Source organism: Xenopus laevis, chromosome 5L (genome assembly GCF_017654675.1).
Source record: "Xenopus laevis strain J_2021 chromosome 5L, Xenopus_laevis_v10.1, whole genome shotgun sequence".
Taxonomy (NCBI): Eukaryota; Metazoa; Chordata; class Amphibia; order Anura; family Pipidae; genus Xenopus; species Xenopus laevis.
The window spans coordinates 39432644-39455176 of NC_054379.1; the positions used below are offsets into that span (position 1 = coordinate 39432644).

A 22533-nucleotide genomic window follows, 5' to 3' on the forward strand; every position below is an offset into this window, starting at 1 on the left:
AAAACCCTGCATTAAATAAACCGGACACAGAAAACCCTATAAACATATATATACACAAGTGGCATATCTAAAGCAAAATATTTTGCTCTTATTTCTAAAAGGAAGCCCTTCCACTGATTTCTGTGGAGGCCATTAATGTTTTATATTTAATATGGAGTCTTTGTGACAGAATAACTCCATTTTTTTACATATCACCTACAATTTGTTTAAAACAGTGTGTCAATTATAGGGACTACTTAACACAGCCATGCCTCAATTATTCCTTTCTCCGCTTTTTAGTAACGGAGCACAATGGACCAGCAGCTGCAAAATAGACACGAAAAGTCTCGTCAGATAAAGCTCTTTTTGTTTTCTTTGTGGAGCACCAGAGCCAAAAGGCACAAAACACGCAGCCACGGTTGCTTCTACTGTATACAGGCTATTGTGATGGAAAGAGTGACGGAATTCTCCTTTACTTATTTATAGTTCACTATCAATTAATTTTTTATGTAATATTCCACAGAAAATGGTCTTAGTTTAAAAGCATTCTAATACCGGTGGGAGCAAGCCGTTACATTGAACTGAAATGCTGATATATATCAGGTCGGCTAAGCAGAGCCCTGGCAGTGAATCAGAGCCCTCTCATGTAATAGCAAGCGCTAATGGTCTAGGGACACATTTGATGGTGCTTTTGAATCTGCAGCAAATTAAAGGGGCACTATACTGACCAGCTATTGATTTTGAAACCAATAAATGTCTTACATGTTAGCAGAACAAGGGCACTTCCATGATTAGTATGAAAACTGTTGTTCTATAGAACCACAGAAGCATAATGTAATGAAATGGCCACTGGGTCATAAATATTGCTGGGTCCAAATATTTATGCAAGTACAGGTACAGGACCTATTATCCAGAATGCTCGGGACCTGGGGCTTTCTTGATAAGGGGTGTTTCCGTAATTTGGATCTTCACACCTTAAGACTGCTAGAAAATCATGTAAACAGATTTATTAAGGGTCGAATTGAAAATTCGAATTTAGATTTAAATGTTCGATTTTTTTATGATTAAAACTCAAATTCGACTAGGGAGTCATTGAAACTCAATTTGAGTCTTTAAAAAAAAAAAACAAGATTTTTAAGATTTATCATACTCTGACGCTTTAAGAATTAGAATTCGACTATTCGCCACCTAAAACCTGCTGATTTGCTGTTTAAGTCAATGGGAGAGGTCCAGGGATCAATTTGGAGATGTTTGCAGCCTTCCTGACATTCGAGTTTTTTTCAGAGAAAAAAACTTGAATCGAGTTTGATTGAATTCAATACAAATTCGATACAAATTCGATTCGAGTTTTCAGGTCCTTTAAATTAGTTCAAGTTGGAAAAATTCGATTTCATTAATAAATTTTTATTAGTTGAATTTCGAATTTATGGAAGTTTTAAAAAACTCACATGAATTTGAAATTCAACCATTGATAAATGTGCCTCTAAATAAACCCAATTGGTTTTGCTTCCAATAAGGATTAATTATATCTTAGTTGGGATCAAGTACAAGGTACTTTTATTTTTACTAAAAAGGAAATCATTTTTATAAATTTGGATTATTTGAGCCTTTCCGTAATTCAGAACTTTCTGGATAACGGGTTTCCCGATAACGGATCTCATACCTGTATACATATAAACAAAACTCTGTGCAGAATTTTTTTCCCATTTTAACAATTTTTCTATCCACCAAAAATTGTTCAAGCATACTCCATTCAATCTCAGGATTTATAGACCTGACAATATGCAAATTGTACTATGTATGCAATATTTCCCCTGAAGGCCATGTGCACAAATTTGATATTTTCAAATATCTGTGCAACATATAAGGAGGGTGGGTTTAAGCAAAAAATGAATATTTTATGTGCATACCAATGTTGTGCTACAGTATATACAATTTCAACTTTTTCAGCACTCCAAAGACATAAAGTGGCATAAATGAATGTTAAAAGGAATGAGTGTTGTACAGGACATTAAAAAGGGAAAATAAACAGTACTGAAGGGCCTGAGTGTGCACGTGACCTTCCTTGTATTATACAGGACTATGACAGGTCTGAGATGGTGAATTTTCAGATTCTGCCTTTTTGCAGCATCATGGTATAATGAATCTCAAAAAAAATTGCCCAAAAAAGCCCAACCAGATAAATTCGAGGTTTAGTAAATATCCCCTTAATGTTTAAATGATTTTCTAGAAGACTTAAGGTATGAAGATACAAATTATGGAAAGATCGGTTATCCAGAAAACCCCAGGTCCCAAACATTCTGTATAACAGGTCCCATATCTGTACCAGATACAGGGATATTTGAGCCATTGTATAGCAATTTACCTATATCAAAGTATTTTATTTAGTATTTATTGCGCTACAGTTTGGAATTTGAGCTGCTGGCTGGTTGCTAGGCTCCAAGTTACCTACCAATTTTAATAAATAACCCCCAAAATGTACAGTTAGACTAAACCCCCAAACTTACACAAAAAATTCTCTGAATGCAATACAATGCAAAAAATGCAAAATATGCACAAGACATGAAAAAAGTTAGTCTAGTTTCCTCCTGCCGGTCCTACTTCAGTCTTTCAACTGTAGAATGCTTCATATAGGATAAAAAATGGATTAGCGCCTTTGGCAACGGAGTTGAATACACCAGAAACAAAAAGGAAAATAAATGGACATATAGTGTAGAGACGATAATTTCACACCACGTGCTTGTATATAGAGTTAGATTAGACAATGTACAAGGCACTCTTTTATTATTACAGAGAAATAGGTAATATGTTTTAAATGTTTAATTATTTGATTAAAATGGAGTCTAAGGGAGCTGGCCTTTCTGTAATTTTGAGCAAAGTGAAACAAAGTAGAATGAAGTCAAATAAATATAGATAAGTAAAAATGAGAGGAGGAGTTAAGTGACCACCACATACAGAGCCTACAGCACACCATAGGTTAACAGAGTGGCAGACTTTGTACCATTGCAGTGTCAGGGCAAATAGTGGCACTATACCTGATGTTGCAAGACTGTAATTTTAATGAATACCTGTGCTAGGCAATAGGGGGCACAGGTTGTTCTGTATGACAGGGGAACCACAAACTGAACACAGGTTGTATAACAGGAGTTCCACAAACTGGGGACCATGGTACCAACAGCCATAGCATATGGAGAGCTGTAATGTCCATATTGAGTGGCACACTCATGGCTCAGACAGGCGCGGCATTGAAATCTGACATGGGGCTGGACATACAGTATTGTCAGTTTCCCAACTGCCCCACCGGTCATGTGACTTGTGCTTTGATAAACTTCAGTCACTCTTTACTGCTGTACTGCAAGTTGGAATGAAATCCCCCCCCTTTCCCCCCCAGCCGCCTAACAACATAACAACATAACAATGGGAATAACAATGGGAAGGTCAAAATATAGCAGCTCCCTAAAACAAGATAACAGCTGCCTAAGAACAGCACTCAAAAGTAAAATCCAGGTCCCACTGCAACACATTCAGTTATTGAGTAGGAGAAACAACAAACAGTAGAAGAAACAACAGATTGTAGATTGAATTATTTGCAGTGTAAACAGTGTAAATTAGAAATAAAAAATACATCATAAAAATCCAAACTCTGGAATTGGAAAGGTTAGAGGATGCTTTATGATAATCGAACTTGAAATCCCCCCCCAAAAAATTCCCCACGTTGAATTATTAGTTATCTCAATATTTTTTTCCCCTCTTGGTGGATTCATTTCCCTAATCTCTGCACTATCCACAGGTAGTTATTGTTTTCCTCTTAGAAATCCATGTTGAATGACAACACGAAGTAATTAGGCAAAAATCAATTGTAACTATATTGTCGATATGCCATTTACGCCTGGAGATAATTACAGTCATTTAGAGGCTGCTCTATGTGAGGTCAGGAATTAGTTTGTTCAAAATACTGTTTTCCAAGTCATTCAAAAGATTTTCCTTTAGGTAACACACTGAGACATCTTTGGGCCCTGCTGATAATTTCCTCCCTCAAAGAGCCGCGTCTTTTCTCTTTTCTCAGAGCAGATTTTAATATTCTCCTTATTAGACATGTGACTCATTCATTATTTGCTTTCTGTTTTCATGACAAATAAAACTGACAATAAAACTAAAATGCTAATTAGCTAATTACAGAGCAGCATTTAGTGCTTGGTTTTCATTGTGCAGTAAATCTCGTATTTTAACATCACATGTGCACTCCTTTACACATATAAAAAAAATATTATTCCAAGTTTTATCCAAGGGGAAGTTTACCTCTGAATTAAATTTTTTTTAAGGAAAATGTGAATTTAACATTGTAGGGGTTATTTACATTACACTTTGTCTCAAAAAATTCCATTCCGTGAAGGTGGTTGCGTTAACATGCTCTTCTTGAAGTTATGTGTAGTCCTGCTCTGCGCCATTGTCTTCGACTTGTCTCAAGTTCCAAATTGCATGCAGTTGTGTCTATTGATATAGCGAAATCCTTGTGCTACCCCTACCTCCCAATCAGATGGTGGCTCCAGGGTTCTCACAGAGGGCTGCTTCAATCAATGTAGCGCAGTTGTACCAAAACAATAGGACACACACATCACTCCCACTCTGAATGGGAGAATTAAAAACAACCAAAATTGTCAGCGATATTTACTGATGGATGCTTCAGCTTTGATTCAAATTTGATTCGTTACCAGTACGCCAGTTCACTAAAGTGCGAAGTTGCGTCTCAGCAACTGAACGCTGGCAAAGTGTCGCTAGCATGAATTTGTCAGTGCGAGCATTTCTTAGCGATCTTATGCTAGCGTTCAATTCTGCCTAGCAAAACTTTGTTAGTACTCTTATGCTTAGGTCAATTTGAATAGGGCTGTTCATATAGGTCGTATAGACGTCTTTTTTGTTAGTTAAAAAGCTTGATGTGGCCACTTATTATTACAAATGTCCAAGGGAGCAAAATAAAAACAAAACAGATCCTCTAATGCCCTAGACATGAGCCCACTCTAAAACAAATGTGGCATACCCCTCAAATGGTTGAGAAAAAAATGTTAAAACAAAAATGATTAAGATATAGAACTATTGAAGGGAATCCTGCTTTAAAAAATGAAAAAAAACACGCCAACGTTTTTTTAGAACTCTTATGACTTTCCGGCATACAGTATATATGTCACTGACATAAGATTGAGGAAGATGTAGCTTCACCTTATCAGTTCGATCAGGCAAAGGAAACTCTGGCGAAAGAGGTAACGTTCTGTAAAATTCGCACTTTTATTGTTTGCGTGCCGATAGGGTGCGAAACTGTGCTAGCGATGGTCTCTTTTGCTAGCGGATTGTCGTCTACACCTGTTAGTGAATTGCCTATGTCCCTTTGGATGAGATTTCTGCCGAATTTTCGCTTTGCTCGCCACCTAGCCCTTTAGTAAATCTGCCCAGTGGATTAAATGATTCTTTCTCTGTGGCTGCCATAGTTAGACTTGATTTTTTTTGACACTTAGCAACCTGGTAGCAGTTTAAATTGCAAGTTTAAGGACATGAAAGTTTGCAAGATTGTCTGCATTATGCTAAATGTGAATATCAGGGCTGGTTTCCTTCATAAATTTGCCTTGTAGATAATATTTGTCTGTGCCAATTTGGCATTCTGGAAAGTTACTCTCCAGCCTGGTGAGCCTTTATGCCAACTAGATAGAATAATATTGACATTGCGTTTATTTGTTTATTAAAGGTAACATTTTATTTTGGCCTTACCTGGAAATGTTTAATAGTCTCTAGTAGCTGGTTACATGATGCAATATGGATTAATGACTGACTCAAATTAGATATATTTTGCTAGTTATGTGGGTGGTCGAATAGGGGCAAGTCACACAATCTGCAACCCCTGTGATAAGGGAATGAACCTTTGTGTTCATTCTTTCCATGTATATTGGTATTGGTATACTATATAGAAGGGGGACAACCATATTGAAGATTATTAATATGAAGAGATGAAAAGTTTGCTTCGTACAATACACAAAAGCCTGTGATTAGGGATGGGAATGAGCCTTTGTGTTCATTGTTTCCATGTATATTGATATTCTATATATAAGGGGGGACAACCATATTGAAGATTATTAATATGAAGAGGTGGAATGTCTGTTTCATAAAATACACAAAAGCATTATGCTCTGTTCTGTAGAGGGTGAAATAAATATAATACAAATTAAAGGGCTGAACTTGCAATCCTAAAGAAATTCCCAGTAGTTCTATATTTTCCCTGTTTATCAAAAGTTTCCTGATTGTTAACATTTACCTGACAGTCAGCAATTTTGTTAATGAAAAGACATATTTATTAATGTGTCAGATTGTCAGAATGTGCTTTGAGCTATCTTTCTGTGATAGTGCTCAGTGCTACTCACTCACCTCTCTGCATCATCGCACCCCAATGGGTATTGCATGACGGAAGGAAGATTTTTATTGTTAAAATCTAGGGATGCACCGAATTCAGGATTCGGATCGGGATTCAGCCTTTTTCAGCAGGATTCAGATTTGGCCGAATACTTCTGCCCGGCTGAACCGGATCCTAATTCGCATATGCACATTAGGGGTGGGAAGTTAAATTGCGTGTCTTTTTGTCACAAAACAAGAAAGTAAAAAATGTTTTCCCCTTCCCACCCCTAATTTACATATGCAAAATTAGGGGTTCGGATTCGGTTCAGTATTTGGCCGAATCTTTCGCGAAGTATTCGGGGGTTCGGCCCAATCCAAAATAGTGGATTCAGTGCATCCCTATTAAAATCACTCTGTATCATTTATTGACACTTGATAATAAGGCCCCATGGTATATTTAGACTTGAATATCTGCAAAATGTGTGGAAGTTTTAGTGGAAACGATTAGGTTCAGAGAAGGTGGTATAAGTGGGGCGGTGAGGGAGACCTGCTGTTAGGGTTCTAACCATAGTCAAGACATCTTTTAACTGAAAGGAAGAGAAAAACAGTCATTTTAGTCCTTTGTGTTGGGAGTCGTAGAGGAGTGATAGAGGTTATGTGTGACATGTTCATGATATGCACCTCTTTTGTTTGGCTTTCATGATTTTACATGAGCTGAGAAGGAACAAAGGGCCAGCTTGCATATCACTCACTTGCTTTTGCTCCTGTCTGGAAACTGTATAGGAACTGATAAGATCAAACCATTTGAATCCTAATATGACTCATTTGTGTCTTTACACTGCTGGGCTTTGTGGGATCCCTACCAACACTGTACAGAGACCCAGCACCAGTGGAAAGAGCAGCAGATGCTATTTATTCCTTGGAAACCCCTGGGGCAGTCAAATGCTTCACAGCTCTGCTTAGATCATGTTATCTCTTACTACTAAGGTCCAGATGACATATAATGCAAAGCCAAGTTACATTTCCCCATAGCTGACAATAGAGTTGTTTTCCATTTCCCCATAGCTGACAATAAAGAGTTGTTTTCCATGACAGTAGATTTGTGGGTTTAAAGGGTAAACAAGTATGGCTTATCCTCTATGTATTTTCCCATAATTAATGGGTGCATAAATAAATGTATATACAGAACATTCCTTAAAGGAGAACTAAACCCTAAAAATGAATAGGGCTAAAAATGTCATGTTTTATATACTGAACTTATTGCACCTCCTAAAGTTTCAGCTTCTCAATAGAGGCAATGATCCAAAACTTCAAACTTGTCACAGGGGGTCACCATCTTGGAAAGTGTCTGCGACACTCACATGCTCAATGGGCTGCAAGCAGCTGTTGAGAAGCTAAGCTTAGGGGCTGTCACAAATTATCAAGCAGAAATGAGGTTGGCCTGTAATATAAGCTGATGCTACAGGGCTGATTCTGATGCTAGTTGCACTGGTTTCTGTGCTGCCATGCCATCCATATTAATTAGTATCAGCCTTCTACTGTGACATTTATATTCTATGTGTACTGTATATTTTCAGTCAGTCCCTAAGCTCAGTAAGCGACAGCAGCACAAAGCATGGGCAGTGAATTGGCAGAAAAGAAGATGGGGAGCTACTGGGGCATCTTTGGATGACACAGATCTTTACGGCTAAAGGGCTGTGGTTGCCGTTGGCTGGTACAGAAGCCCAAAACATAATGTACAACATTTATAGCTACTTCTTTAATTTAACTTTCCTTGTCATTCAATCATATAGCGGCACTCTGCATATTACCAGGAGCTGTCATATTGATTAACCTGAATATTCTTTATAGATTGAAATGGGGCACTACCATTTATCTACAGTCTCTAGGGATCCTCTTCTGTAAATGTGTAGGGAGAAGTGCTGAATCTGTGATAAATTCTCCTGTCAATAAATACAAGGGATGCAACAAAATCAGGATTTGGTCTGTGAAGTGTTTTGTGAATTGGCCACATCATTTTGTTGTTTGTTTTCCCCACACCAATATTGAAAATCTCAGAGTCATGTAAAGCTCTAGACAACTGACGGAGACAATTCTTAAGCACAAACAAACAAAAAAACTTTGGAGCAGGCACACTAATGAAGGCAGACTTCCAACAGGCAGTTGAAGCAAAGTAAAACAGTTTATTGTGTCCACAGCCTTACGCGTTTTGTGTTACAAACACTTAGTCATAGGCTATCTATACAGAGCTATACACCAGATATTTAAACAGTTGTGTACCAATCAAAAAGACACATCAATTAACCAATAATCCAATCAACAGGCTCACCATATGAAACAATCCCTATTCACAGCTTGAACAAGTGCAAGCTAGGGCTACACCCTCGATCTTAACTCGAAGTTAGGCAGAGCCATGTTCATACACCCAAAAAGTGAATGTGAAAATAGTTTTTCAAAAACATCAGTAAATACATAATAAATTGTTTATATGAACAGTGCGTACATAAAAAAAGTTTTAGTAATAAGCCCAAAAGTTACATAAAAGAATTATAAATCACTAGTAGCACAAGGTTTTTGACATTTTGCAATTTTGAAAATTTCCAAGTTTAACTATGCAACAAAGGCTTTGAATACAGTTCAGTCCTTTTTCAGAGGATTGACAAAAAAATGTAAAAAATCAATCATTTGGTGCATCCCTAATAGATACATGAAGCTTCACAACTGCACATACATTTGTGGTCATGCTAAAATGAATGCTAAGTTGTTCTTGTATTGACACTTTTAAAGGCAGTTGATTTCAAACACACTGTTTGCACTTCTCCATTGTTGCACTAAGCTCCATTTCATCTGTCCTGCCTCTCTCCATAAATAATGTGCAAGTGTCCCTATTGATGCTGGGAAACACGGAGCTACTGCACCCAGGGATTCCAGGGTACTTACAACAGGTGTCATCAGTAGTCGCTAAAGACATAAACCCAGCAAATTGGACACTAATGTTATCTTAAATACATGATGGAAGTGATGCAACTCATATTTTGTGTGCAATTCATGAAAAACACTTGTGTGTAATAACATTCAACTCTGTGTACGGCTGCAATGAAGGTGAGATTTTGGGGAGTTGTAGGAAAAAACAAGGTGAGTCGTATCTGAAAAATGCACCTTTTTACATGATAATATTTAAATTTCGTGAGAAATTTTGATTTCAATTTTGAAATTAGTTTATATAAGAGCAGTGGGCAGCTCCATGTTGTAGCACCCAGCATTCCGACTTGGCAGGCGATCACTGTGGTGTCCAATAAAAAGGGCAATCTGTTGGGAATTTTAACCTTGGAAAGCAAGTTGCAGGTAGTGTTGCCACCCGGCCGGTATTTTACCGGTATTTTACTGGGTTAGCCGGTAAAACATCTGCCAGGGCCGGGGCCTGTATTAAAAATAGCTGCCGGTAAATTTGTAATACCCTTAAAAAGACCCCTCGGCCCAACCCCAATCCCCTCGTAAACTTAGCTTTTTTCCTCCGTTTTTGTCCTGGCTGCGCCGTGGCCCTCCCCTTTACGCCACAAACCTGCCCCCTTTGATGTCACACCCGCCCCTTTTTGTACCCGCCCCCCACCAGCCGGTAAAAAATTTAGCAAAAGGTGGCAACCCTAGTTGCAGGTAAAATGTAGTCCTTGTAGAAATGCCTCTAGAAATAGAGTTCTTATTGAATCAGATGATCAGGTGAGTGTAGAACTGGCCAGAACAGGCATGACGCTGAAGTAGTTAGCCAGCTTGAATATATAATTTACTCATATGTATTATGTTATATCATATTTATAATACCCTATTATTTTCATTTGATATTTTTATTGTATAATTGTATTGTACTTTGGGGTTATTTATCAAAATCTGTTTTTTTTTTCAGATTTTTTAAGTAAAAAATTCAGACCAAACTTATCACTGAAAAAACTTGATAAAATCGGTTCGGAAAAAAACTAAAAAAATGTGGGTTTTTTCGAAAACACCCTCAATTGTTTGGGTCTTATGCCCGAAATGCTCAATTTTTCCGCGAGATTGATCAAAACCCCCTGATTTTTTTTCGATTTTTAGCCGAAACTCAGCGCAGACCATGATATATTAAAATTTCAAATGGGACCTTTGCCATTGACTTCTACAGGACCCCAACAGCTTAGAGATGAAGTATTTTTGGATTCAAACTTTTTATAGTAAAAAAAAAACGTGAATAATTTCACTTTTTTGGCATTCTGACTTTGATAAATAACCACCTTTGTATTACCTTTTTTCATCATCCAGGTTCATTCAGGCCACTGCCTGGTTACCAGGGTATATTAGACCCTAGCAACCTGACATTCCAAACTGCTGGAATAAAAATTAAATAACTTTAAAAAACACAAGAAATTAAGAACTGTCAGTAGTTGTCTTAGTATGCATCATTGTTAAAGGTAAACAACTCCTATAGTGTCCTTAACATATTGATAAGTGTAAGGATTGCTATTAAAATCAATATCTGTTCTGCTATTTATATTCTCTGCACTACTGGTACATATCCAGAGAACAGAAATTGATAAACAAACACTTTTTTTCAGTTGCAATAATAAAAATGAAATAAAAATTACATTAAAACCAGTAAAAATGTTTACAAATATACGTTTCGTTCGATATACAAAAACAGTTTTCACCTATAATTTTACTTTTCTGCTACTTTTTTCTTCTTACATAGTGGGGATGCTTTTTAGTTATGCTCTAAAACATCCTAATTTTATGTCTGCACTGCTAATCTTTTGTGGTTGATATCATACGGACATCAAAGCAGCATAACCCAAAGTAGAGATAAGTCTGCATTATAGATATTATGTTGAATTGTACTAAGGGACAGCACTCGGGTTGCTTTGCAGTACCCAGGACTGTATTTAGTTGATGGAAGCCAGAGTCTTGCTTAGGTCCCTGTTTCACTCCTTAAGCAAGAAGCTTTAATTACTTGAGTGCTTTAAAAGAAAATTCTAACAACTCCTTCGTTAATGGACGGGGCCTTTTAGAAGTCACTTTTCATGTGTCATGTAATAATTATGTCTTTCAGATCTAATGTTAAGCAGACAAGACAGTCAAACTTCTGCTGCCATGTTGTCACAACAAGAAAACAGTGATCACAACACAGAGGAAAAGGTAAAAAAAAAAAAAGAAAGTATTTGTATTTAGAGTTTATATTGTTCCACTGATTACCCTTGTGCAATTACAGTATGCTCAAAATACAATAAGGGTAAGGACACACTGGACGATTTGTCGCCAACGTTTTAAAAAAGTAAATCGCGGCGACAAGACGATCGTCTTTTTTGAACAGACGATTCACAGCGACTATTGGCACAGAGCGATTTGTATCCCATTACTCTGTGCGGTACGTGCTCCACCCAAACCGGAAACGGTTTGTGCTTCCCGCTGTAACCTGGCGTCTTTACGTGCTTGCGTTCTTGCGTCATTGCGTTCGCATTGTAATTTGAATACAATTGCTGCTACTTATCTGTATGTGTGTACGTGTCTAGGAGATTTCAGTGCTTTTCTAAGTACATGCTATTTCTGATAAATCGCTCGGAAAAGGGTCTCAGTGCGTTTTGGAGCTACAGGCGATTCACAAACCTGGCGTCTTTCATTTGGTTTTGTTCAGAGACAAAACGAGCGATATGTCGCCGCGATTTGCTTTTTAAAAAACGTTGGCGACAAATCGTCCAGTGTGTCCTTACCCTAAAGAAAATAATCTCTCAAGACCAAAAGTCCATTAACCAGGTGATTTGTTTCCTCTAATTTCTAAACCAATTAAACACAAAATGAACATGGGGTTCATTTTTCAACAATGGGAAAATTTGCATCTGGGCAGAACTCACAACAACCAATCTATGAGAATTTTTTTTTTTTTCAAACCGTTTCCATGCCCAAGTGCAAATTTGCTCACTGTTAATAAATAAGCCCCTTTGTTTTTATAGTTTAAAGGTCACTCATCACGGAAATTTTCTTTCCCCCACAGAGGTGTGGGCTAACAAAGCCTGCTCTCTGGATGGGGGAAAACAATGTTTGCTGTGTCCTCTGCCATGCTGCTGCACTTACATGGGGTATAGTTACTAAAGGTGACATGAAAACTTGGGGAATAAACTCCGCACTGGAGAAAATTCCCTTCATAGTTGCATAAATTTACATCTTTTATTCAGGTGAATATTCACCAAAAAAAAAATCATAAATTTCTTCAGATTTAGCCTGACAAAATGCCATATACAGGTAGAACAGCCACTTTTGCTTTTTATCATCTATTTCACCAACTCCATGCTAATAACCCATGTATGTCATTTCTTTGTAGGGTCAATTCTTTACCATATAATCACTGGTGAATTTTCACTGAGAAGTTACACCAGGATAGAATTCACCACATTTCTTTCTTAATAGCATGCTTACAGTTTTAGTAAATATGAGATGAAAAATGCCGGATGGATTCATCGTCGGACTGGAGCCGCAGCCTTAGGAGCCCTATACTCCGTCCCCCGGGCCCCCCAGCCGCAAAGTCCAATCTGCCGGGAAACCACCTCCCCCCGTGCGCGAGCATACCTTTTGCCAGCGTGACCGGGGTCCGGGAGGTAAGGAGGAAGTGCAGGGACCGGGTCTGGGCCATCAAAGAGATGGGGCCCACTGGGTTTTTTTCCTAGTGTCCCGCCGGCCCAGTCCGATCCTGGACGGATTGAGGTCAACTTTGGTGAATTTAGCTGTTGACATTAGTCGATTAGTTCAGGTTTGTGTAAAAACATTTGTGTTTGAAAGTTCAGATAGTGTTTATGCACTTTTTTTTATATAACCCTAACTGAATGGGCTTGTGTTGTATGTATATTTTGATTTGTATAGCTCTCCTTGAGGGCAAAGCACTGTACAGCAAAACATTAAATTAGTAGTAAAAAACAAGGGGTCACTGCAATAATAAGTAAGAATAAGTGCATTATTAGAAATACAATTCACATAAATATAAAATATAATTACAATACAGATTAAGTGCTCAGTGTCAAGGAGAAAAAAGGATGAAGGAGGTGTCATTGTCTTTTTGTCTTTCTGGATACTCTGAATAACAAATTAATGTTAAAATGACCTTGTAATAGTAAGTAGTAATCATGCTACAATTTTCTTCAAGTTCAAGTATTGCCAACACAAATAAAAACAAAAGAATCAATATTGATGAAAAAACATGCTCTACAGTTGATCTGCGCCTGCACATGATTGTTACCCTGCTCATGGAAGTTTGTTTAAGATAAACATATCTGTAACATTAATGTCAGTTCACATCACATTGGGGCATGTTGATTAGTTGGTGAATTTTCGCCAACAATGATATTCAATACAAGAGCAGCAATTTGCAATTAAAATGATGGATATGATTACATTTTGCGCATTGGTGAGCATTCTCTTTGCATTGGCGAGATTTTACATCTTTTTGCCAGTCTAAATTTCTCCAGAGCGCAAGAATTAATTTTCACCAAGAGAAATTTCTCCAGGTTCAGGCTGGCAAACTGACTGCCATTAGAAAAACAGAGCAGCCATTTTTGCATCTCATTTTCTACATAATCTCCTCCATGCTACAGTCCCAGATACATCATTCGTTCATTCTGAAAACCTTACTACTGTTATATGGAAACATTTTACCCAAAATTACGATTTCTAGTAAATATGAGCGGTGATATGAAAATATGCACTAGAGAAGCTAGAAAAGGAGAAAAGTCACACTTTAACAAATATACCCCAATATCAAGCAGTTCTAACTCAGAAATAGGTAAATATTTGTGTGGTAGCTTTCTCTGACCCTTATTTAGCTATTCTTTTTCCATAACATCTATTGCCACTGGCTTCTCAAACCTTTATCTCTTCTAATTCTCTCCCCTGTCCCTAACCTTGGAATTCTATTACAGTCTTCCTGCCTTTATGTTACAGAATCATCTTCCACATATCTTTAAACTTCCTAGAGCCACGAAATAGATATTTAATATATTAGAATACTTTTATTATCAGAAGTAGAGCCTTGAACACACTTGGCTGAAGGCAAATATGGGGGTGGGGGAACGGTTCTCCTCTGGCTTAAACTTTGTGTTTCTTAAAGGGGTGGTTCACCTTTATAGAATGGCTAATTTCAAGCAACTTTTCTATTGGTCGTCATCATTTATTTATAGTTTTCTAATTATTTGCCTTTTTCTTCAGCTTCTCTCCAACTTTCAAATGGGGGACACTGACCTCATCTAAAAAAAAAAAAATGCTTTGTAAGGCTACATATGTATTGTTATTGCTACTTTTTATTGCTCAACTCTTTTATTCAGGTCCTCTGCTATTCATATTCCAGTCTCTTATTCAAATGAATACATGGTTGCTAGGGGTATTTTAACCCTAGCAACCAGATTGCTGAAATTGCAAACTGAAGAGCTTCTGAATAAAAAGTTAACTCAAAAACCACAAATAATAGACAATGAAACCCAATTGCAGTTTGTCTTGGATTATCACTCTCTACATCATGATAAACATTAAAGGGATACTGTCATGGGAAAAAATTTTTTTTCCAAAATGAATCAATAAATAGTGCTGCTCCAGCAGAATTCTGCACTGAAATCCATTTCTCAAAAGAGCAAACAGATTTTTTTATATTCAATTTTGAAATCTGACATGGGGCTAGACATATTGTCAATTTCCCAGCTGCCCCAAGTCATATGACTTGTGCTCTGATAAACTTCAATCACTCTTTACTGCTGTAATGCAAGTTGGAGTGATATCACCCCCCTCCCTTTTCCCCCCAGCAGCCAAACAAAAGTAGAATGGGAAGGTAACCAGATAACAGCTCCCTAACACAAGATAACAGCTGCCTGGTAGATCTAAGAACAGCACTCAATAGTAAAAACCCATGTCCCACTGAGACACATTCAGTTACATTGAGAAGGAAAAACAGCAGCCTGCCAGAAAGCATTTCTCTCCTAAAGTGCAGGCACAAGTCACATGACTGGGGGCAGCTGGGAAATTGACAAAATGTCTAGCCCCATGTCAGATTTCAAAATTGAATATAAAAAAATCTGTTTGCTCTTTTGAGAAATGGATTTCAGTGCAGAATTCTGCTGGAGTAGCACTATTAACTGATGCATTTTGAAAAAAACATGTTTCCGGATGACAGGACCCCTTTAACTCAAAGGTGCACAATCCATTTAATCCCATTAATGTAAAATGCATGAAAATGCCCTAGTAAGTGCCTTCGGTCTGATGCTGACATGCATTTCCCATTAAAATGAAAGGGAAGTAGGGTCAGTGTTGGGTTCTTCTTTGCTATCCTTCAACCTTAATTACAACTGGATTTGACCTCTTTTGGCAGCATAAGAAAAGTAATTTTCATTTGACATAATCCCATTTAACTAATAACAAAGAGTCAAATGGAATTCCATTACAACTTCATATTGATGGAATGCAGTTTCACCAATCTAACTTGACACTCCCAGTCAAATTGCACTGTGTGCATACATGTCTTTACACAGAAAAGTACAGGTATGGAATCTGTTATCCAGAAAGCTCCTAACTACAAAAATACCATCAACCATAGAGTCTATTCCAAGCAAATCATTCTAATTTTTAACAATTATTTCCGTTTTCTCTGTAATAATAAAATAAAACAACACCATGTACTTGATGGTAACTAAGCTGCATGTATGTATATTGGTGGCAAACCTATCCTATTGGGTTTAGTTAACGTTAAATCTTTATTAGTAGATATATAATGAAAAAAAACCTCAAGCATTATGGATAATAAATTCCATGACCTTTACTTTATTATGTTTTTTCTGTCTGTTTTAGAGTGTTTTGTAATATCTTCCTCATTACAGATAGATTTAAATAATGATACAACTGCAGTCTCTACTGGAAATGATATGATGGAGCCTAAAGAAGAGGAGACATTGCAAGAGGTAGGTTTCACTTCCATTAATTTGGCAATCCTGTTTTAGAGTTTTAGAAATTTATGGAAAAAAAAATCTGTATATGTTTTAGACCAGACCATCATTAGATCTTTAGTCCAGTTATGTTTTATGTGGCAGACAGTCTACTTCCAGTTGTCCAGTTTCTCCATATCATGACACAAAAAGGTATTTCTATGGGATTCTCTTTAATACAAAAACACACACACACACTCTTAGGGGGTTATTTATCAAAGTCTGAATTTATCTTAATATTTTCTGCTACAAACTCCGATCAAATGTGCTTGGGTTTTTTACACTTATTTTTTACTACATTTTCCCCGAAAAATTGCTTTGCAGGAAAAAAAATTCACAATTGTTCGGATTTTTCATCTGATTTTCAAAAATCATTGTGACTTCTCCCATTGACTTATATGCAACCTTGACAGGTCTGAGATGCCGGATTTCCAGATTCTGACTTTTCCATCCTCGGGTTTTAATAAATTGCGAAAAATTTGTGATTTTGTAAAAGTCAGATGTTATTGAGAATTTTTTTGCATTCAGAGTTTAATAAATAACCCCCTACGGGTCATCACTTATTTGAAGAAGAATTTGTCTGTATAAGAAGAAAGGGCTATTCACAGTGACAAAAGAAAATGCGTAAATCTTTCCTTGAAGTGGTTGTGCTAGCAGGTGCAGCAGTCTCAAAAATCTGACGGATGCCATTTTTATTAAATCTTAAAATACAAGGTTACATTCATTATCATTGTACTATGTGCCCACCTCCCAACAACCATGGCATTTCTGTTTAATCCTGGATCGACTGCACCGCTAAAACTTTTAATGGGCTTATACACATTGCCTTGTACTTTATTGTGACAGTCTTTTGATTAAATACTAGGGATGCACCGAATCCAGGATTCGGTTTGGGATTCGCCAAGGATTCAGTCTTTTTCAGCAGGATTCGGATTCGGTCGAATCCTTCTGCCTGGCCTAAACGAATCCGAATCCTAAGTTCTATATGCAAATTACTGGCAGGGAGGGAAATCGCGTGACTTTTTGTCACAAAACAAGGAAGTAAAAACGTTTTCCTCTTCCCACCCCTAATTTGCATATGCAAATTAGGTTTCTGATTCGGTTCGGTATGTGGCTGAATCTTTCCCGAAGGATTCGGGGGGTTCGGCCGAATCCAAAATAGTGGATTTGGTGCATCCCTATTAAATACAGTACAACCCCCATTTTACGTTTTCAGGGGATCACAAAAAAATGGTGTAAAATCCAGGAAAATGTAAAAACAGGGATATGTATTGTGCATAATATATAGGTGGGACCACAAAACAACAATGTAAAATGAGGGAAAACTTAAAATCCAGGGGATGTAAAATTGAGGTTTCACTGTATCTAAATTTAAATATGATTTAATATTTGAGGCCACATTAATTTTCCTTGATGCAGTGAAAGTGAAATTCTAAGCACAATTGCCATGTTTAGTTCCATAAAGAAGTTTTTTTCCCAGAATGCTAGGGACATTTTCTCTAATTAGCTCAGATTCTCTAAAATAGATGCAACTACATGTTTGCTCTGTTCCAACTGAGTTGCAGTCAGTGTCGGACTGGGCTGGCGGGAAACCGGGAAAAAACCCAATGGGCCCCCGCCGGCCCAGCCATGTTTCCAGATAGGGCGCTCCTTGAAAAAAGTCTCTGCCGCTCTAACGCTCAGCGCAGGCACGCAGTGCGAGGGAGTTTATGCAGGCGCGCACTGCACAGACGTTCGTGCAGGTGCATGCCGCGCCAGCATTCGCGCAGGAGTGCGCAGATGGAGAGAGGCCCGAGAGGGAGGTGCGCAGAGGTAAGCCAGGAAGGGGCCCCTGGTGACTGCTTGGAGGGGCCTTCATGTGGCAGTCACGGTGGGCCCCCATTACTCCAGTCCGACACTGGTTGCAGTTGCGCAGAATATTTTTGAAGTCTGCCTGGGATGTGTAAAGAATGCATTTTGAAGTCATAAGGTTAGTGAGTGTTATAGATGCAACTCACTGCAGGTAAATGCAAGATGCAAGTGAGCTCTTTTGACCAATCTGGATATGCAAAATAGTGTTCAAATCATGTTCCGTATTCATTTAAATCTGCTGCGGAGGAACCGTTATTCAGCCGAATCCAAAAAATATGTATTTGTATGTACAGTTTATACAGTTTTTTATCTATATACATCTTATATCTGCTGGGTCTCTGAAAGATTGGGTGGATAAAGTTAGTAAGAATTATTAAATCTCTACCCATGTCACAGTATATAGGTGGAAAAGAATTAAGGAACTGGTAATGCAAGACAATGAGTTAATGAGTAAATACACATTTGAAAATGGCTGCTCTCTTGTCCCTTATTGCAGCTAAGTGATACAGTAAGCAGGGATCCTGCTGCAGATGATGCCATCCACACAAGGAATTGCAGGGCTCAAGAGACCGGGAGCAATGCAGCAGACAGACAGCATCTCCGTCCTTTATATAAAGGTGATGTCACTGCCTTCAGCATCCAGCTGTTCTGTATTGATGAAAAGCATGAGTCAAGGCAAGTCTACAAAAGATGGGATTTGTACAGTACCACTTGTGTTTAAAGGATAATTTCACAAAAACATCTTTGTATTTATTAAAATATATCACATTATCTAACTGAGCTTGATATGGGGGATGGCTCCCACATACAGTGGAACCTCAATTTTACATCCCCTGATTTTAAGTTTCCCCTCATTTTACATTTTTGTTTTGTGGTCCCACCTATTATATAGTATTCGTAATACATTTCCCTGATTTTACAATTTCCTGTATTTTACATAATCTTTTTTTCTGGTCCCCTGGAAAACATTAAAATGGGGGTTCTACTGTATATGTAATTTAAGTTATCCTACTATACTATTTTTTTGCTCCCTTCATAGTGACGTATACAGATTTGTGCTGTTGCCCTGGGCCTTGAAACTGGGCACAAGTCACAGAAAGAAATCATCAGCCCCCGGCTGTGGCGTTGACCAGCTGCCGTAGACACCATTGTCCCAGTGTTCGGCCTTACCCATGTTCTGGAGTTGACCAGCCGCCGTTAACGATAAAAAGCCAATATTTGTACATAAAGAGAAAGAACCCCTTAGTTAAGGGAAAGTGCACCACGGTCTTATTACACAGTCACATTGTCTACTGGGGTTGATTTAAATGCATTAAAAACTTAGAATGCTAATAGACAGTGTAGGAAGGTAATTATTCACAGGTGTATGTTTGTTGGCTAGGGCTTAAAATCTCCCAGCTTACTCACTAGAGCTCCTGAGCTAAGGCTAAGTGCACAATTGTTTTACTAATCAGGGCCTTTATTTTAAATGCACTAAAAACTTATAATGCTCACAGTGTAGGACTCATGCAATGAGGGGACTTTACATGGCACGTGAGCTTACATATTTTGGCCAAAGTGTGGTACTAACACCTCATTTTTGTAATAATTATTTTTAAAGGCAAACCGTGCACTGGCAAATTTTCTCTTTTTAATTGGGCACAAGTTCATTTTATGGTCTATGTTAAATTGTGGACTCAATATAGTATCAAGATTTGAATAAGCCAAAGGAGGTAGGTCTGAAAAGGAGGTGCAAAGTAAAATGTTTTATATACACACAGAAGTCTATGCAATGAACACCAATCTTAGGAAACTGCACTAAGATGCTTTCATTTTTAGGAAACAAAACAAAGGGGGCTGGGGGAAAATCGGAGCAATCTATAAATATTTTGTACTTTGTAGCTTGCTCATTGTTCTGTTATGAAGCGCAGAATCTATTGCAGGTCTATTCCTACACTATTCTATCCAGTGTGAGGTGCAGAGCGCATCCAGTCCCAGAGCAGAAGTGTTCTCTGCATAAGTTTTGCACAGCAGAGAATCTTAAATGAGGAAGTAGATAAGTGAATAGGTGTGGGATCCGTTATCTATAAACTCGTTATCCAGAAAGCTCTGAATTACTGGCAGTAGAATGTAGAAAAACTCTGAATTACTGGAAGTAGAAATGACTCCATTTTAGTCAACAATCCTGTTGAGTTTAGTTGAAATTTAAATGTTATTTTTGCAGACTTAAGGTATTGTGATCCAAATTATGGAAAAACTCAACTGAAAAAACATCAGGTCCTGAGCATTCTAGATAACAGGTCCCGTACCTGTAAGTAAGTTCTAACCCTTAGCACAAACATAAGTTTTATTTCTCTTAAAAACAGTTACTGACACTGGTTTACTAATTTATCGGAAAGTATACATGGAAAAAATAACACATTGCTTGAAAAATTATTTTCTTTCTGTGTAGCTGCCATACAGGAAAGAGGTAGCATTTAAGCAAAACAGCCCTGTAGGTAGCACAACAAATAGCCCTCAACTTGCTGTTATATGAATTGATTGGTAGCCAAGGATCACTGCCGGATGATATTAATGGGAAGTACTACATTGTCAGTTATCACCCATTAGTTGCAGGTGTGCTATTTGCCATACCTCTGAGTGTGGGTTGGGGCTTTCAGTAATTGTTATATGACACAGACAAATTTGGGATGGTTTTGGCAGAAGAAATAATGTAATGAATTATATGCTCTCTATCTATCTCTCAGTGAAAAAAAACATCTTTAGCTTAACAAAGGAGCAAACTGCAGGGCAGCTTTTGTGGCTTTTTGTAGCAAAAGTTAAATTTTTCCTTCATTCGATTTTGTTTAATTTTAATTGTGAAAACTTTTTGTTTTCAAGGTCTGTGGATTTTTTGAGCTTTGCCTTCAGCCTGTTTCCTGTAAGTATATATAACACGTGAAGTTTTTATATGTGAAGCCTACATGAACCAGAATATCGCTGTGCTGCCACCAACTCCCGACTGTTGTAAGATACAGGGCTGCAATGCTACACAATGAAAGCTACAATGGCCTGAAAAATTGGCACCAGTTTTAAGTCAGTGTAAGGATTGGAGAAAAATTATGCTATATACATACACATATGTATGTATATACATAGTTCCATCGGCACTCACAAGTCCCTAATGCTCAGCTGGGTACTGACCATAAATATAAGTAGTAGTCCACGAAAGCACTTAGGCAACAATAAACAAATGTGTTTCAGTGCATCTTTAATACTACATGGCGCATCAACGCGTTTTGGTCCACATAGGGCCATCATCAGGATAGTGACAGGAAGTGAGCTAAACATTCAAATACCCCCCATATCCGATCAAAATACAAGTCCAATTGTTATATCACATGTATAGACAAAACATCCTGTTACCATGTTAACCAGAACCTAATGAGCCCCATCCTCTAAGGTCAAGGCATCACAGAGTATCCCATTAAAAATTCATCTGCTTTCACAAATTCATAAAAGTAAATAAATCTACAGATTTCAATATCAATATGTGCCAGAAGTCTTTAGTAATTCATTCCAATATTGGTACAAAACTACAGTTTACTAAAAAGTGCATAATAATGTGCAAACAGTGTTGAAACTAAGGATGCACCGAATCTAGGATTCGGTTCAGGATTCGGCCTTTTTCAGCAGGATTCGGATTCGGCCGAATCCTTCTGCACAGCTGAACCAAATCCGAATCCTAATTTACATATGCAAATTAGGGGCTGGGAGGGAAATCGCCTGACTGCAAACATCTCCAAATTGATCCCTGGACCACTCCCATTGACTTAAACAGTAATTAAAGGAGAAGGAAAGCTACCAAAGCAGTTTATTTCTTATAGATTAGCCACAATAGTGCAACTATAACACTATATTTATTCTGCAGTATGCTTTACCATTCATGAGTAAACAGCTCAAGAAGCTCTCTCTGTTTGTTTAGGATAGTATCTTCCATATAAGCTTTGTTTGACATCACTTACTGTCTGAGTCTCTCCCTGCTCACTCATAGTTCTGGGCTCAGATTACAGCAGGAAAGGAAGGAGGGAGGGGGAAAAGGGAGAGAGGAGCAAACTGAGCATGCTCAAGCCCTAACCCAGAAGGTTTAAACTGAAAACAGGAAGTCTGATAAGAAGCCCATGCTTACACAATAGAAGGAAAGAAATGCTGTTTTTTTTACAGAGGACTCAGAGCAGCATTACTTTAAAGGGTTTATTGGTGTATTTATAGACCTTTCTGATAAAGCTTATGCAATTTTAGCCTTTTCTTTTCCTTTAAGCAGGTTTTAGGTGGCGTATAGTCAAATTTGAATTCTACAAAGGGCCAGAGTATGATAAATCTCAAAAATGTA

The 22533-nt window shown here is 37.8% G+C and overlaps 1 protein-coding gene across 2 annotated transcripts in view; it reads left to right on the forward strand.

Moving 5' to 3' along the window:
• LOC108716634 (cilia- and flagella-associated protein 61) overlaps positions 1-22533 on the forward strand; it is a 156078-nt gene that overhangs the window by 14802 nt on the left and 118743 nt on the right. For both annotated transcript variants that reach the window (XM_018262905.2, XM_018262907.2), the window contains exons 9-12: positions 11432-11517; positions 16227-16307; positions 18679-18857; positions 21042-21081. In XM_018262905.2, coding sequence (XP_018118394.1) covers positions 11432-11517; positions 16227-16307; positions 18679-18857; positions 21042-21081 — 386 coding nt within the window. The remainder of the gene's footprint in view (positions 1-11431; positions 11518-16226; positions 16308-18678; positions 18858-21041; positions 21082-22533) is intronic.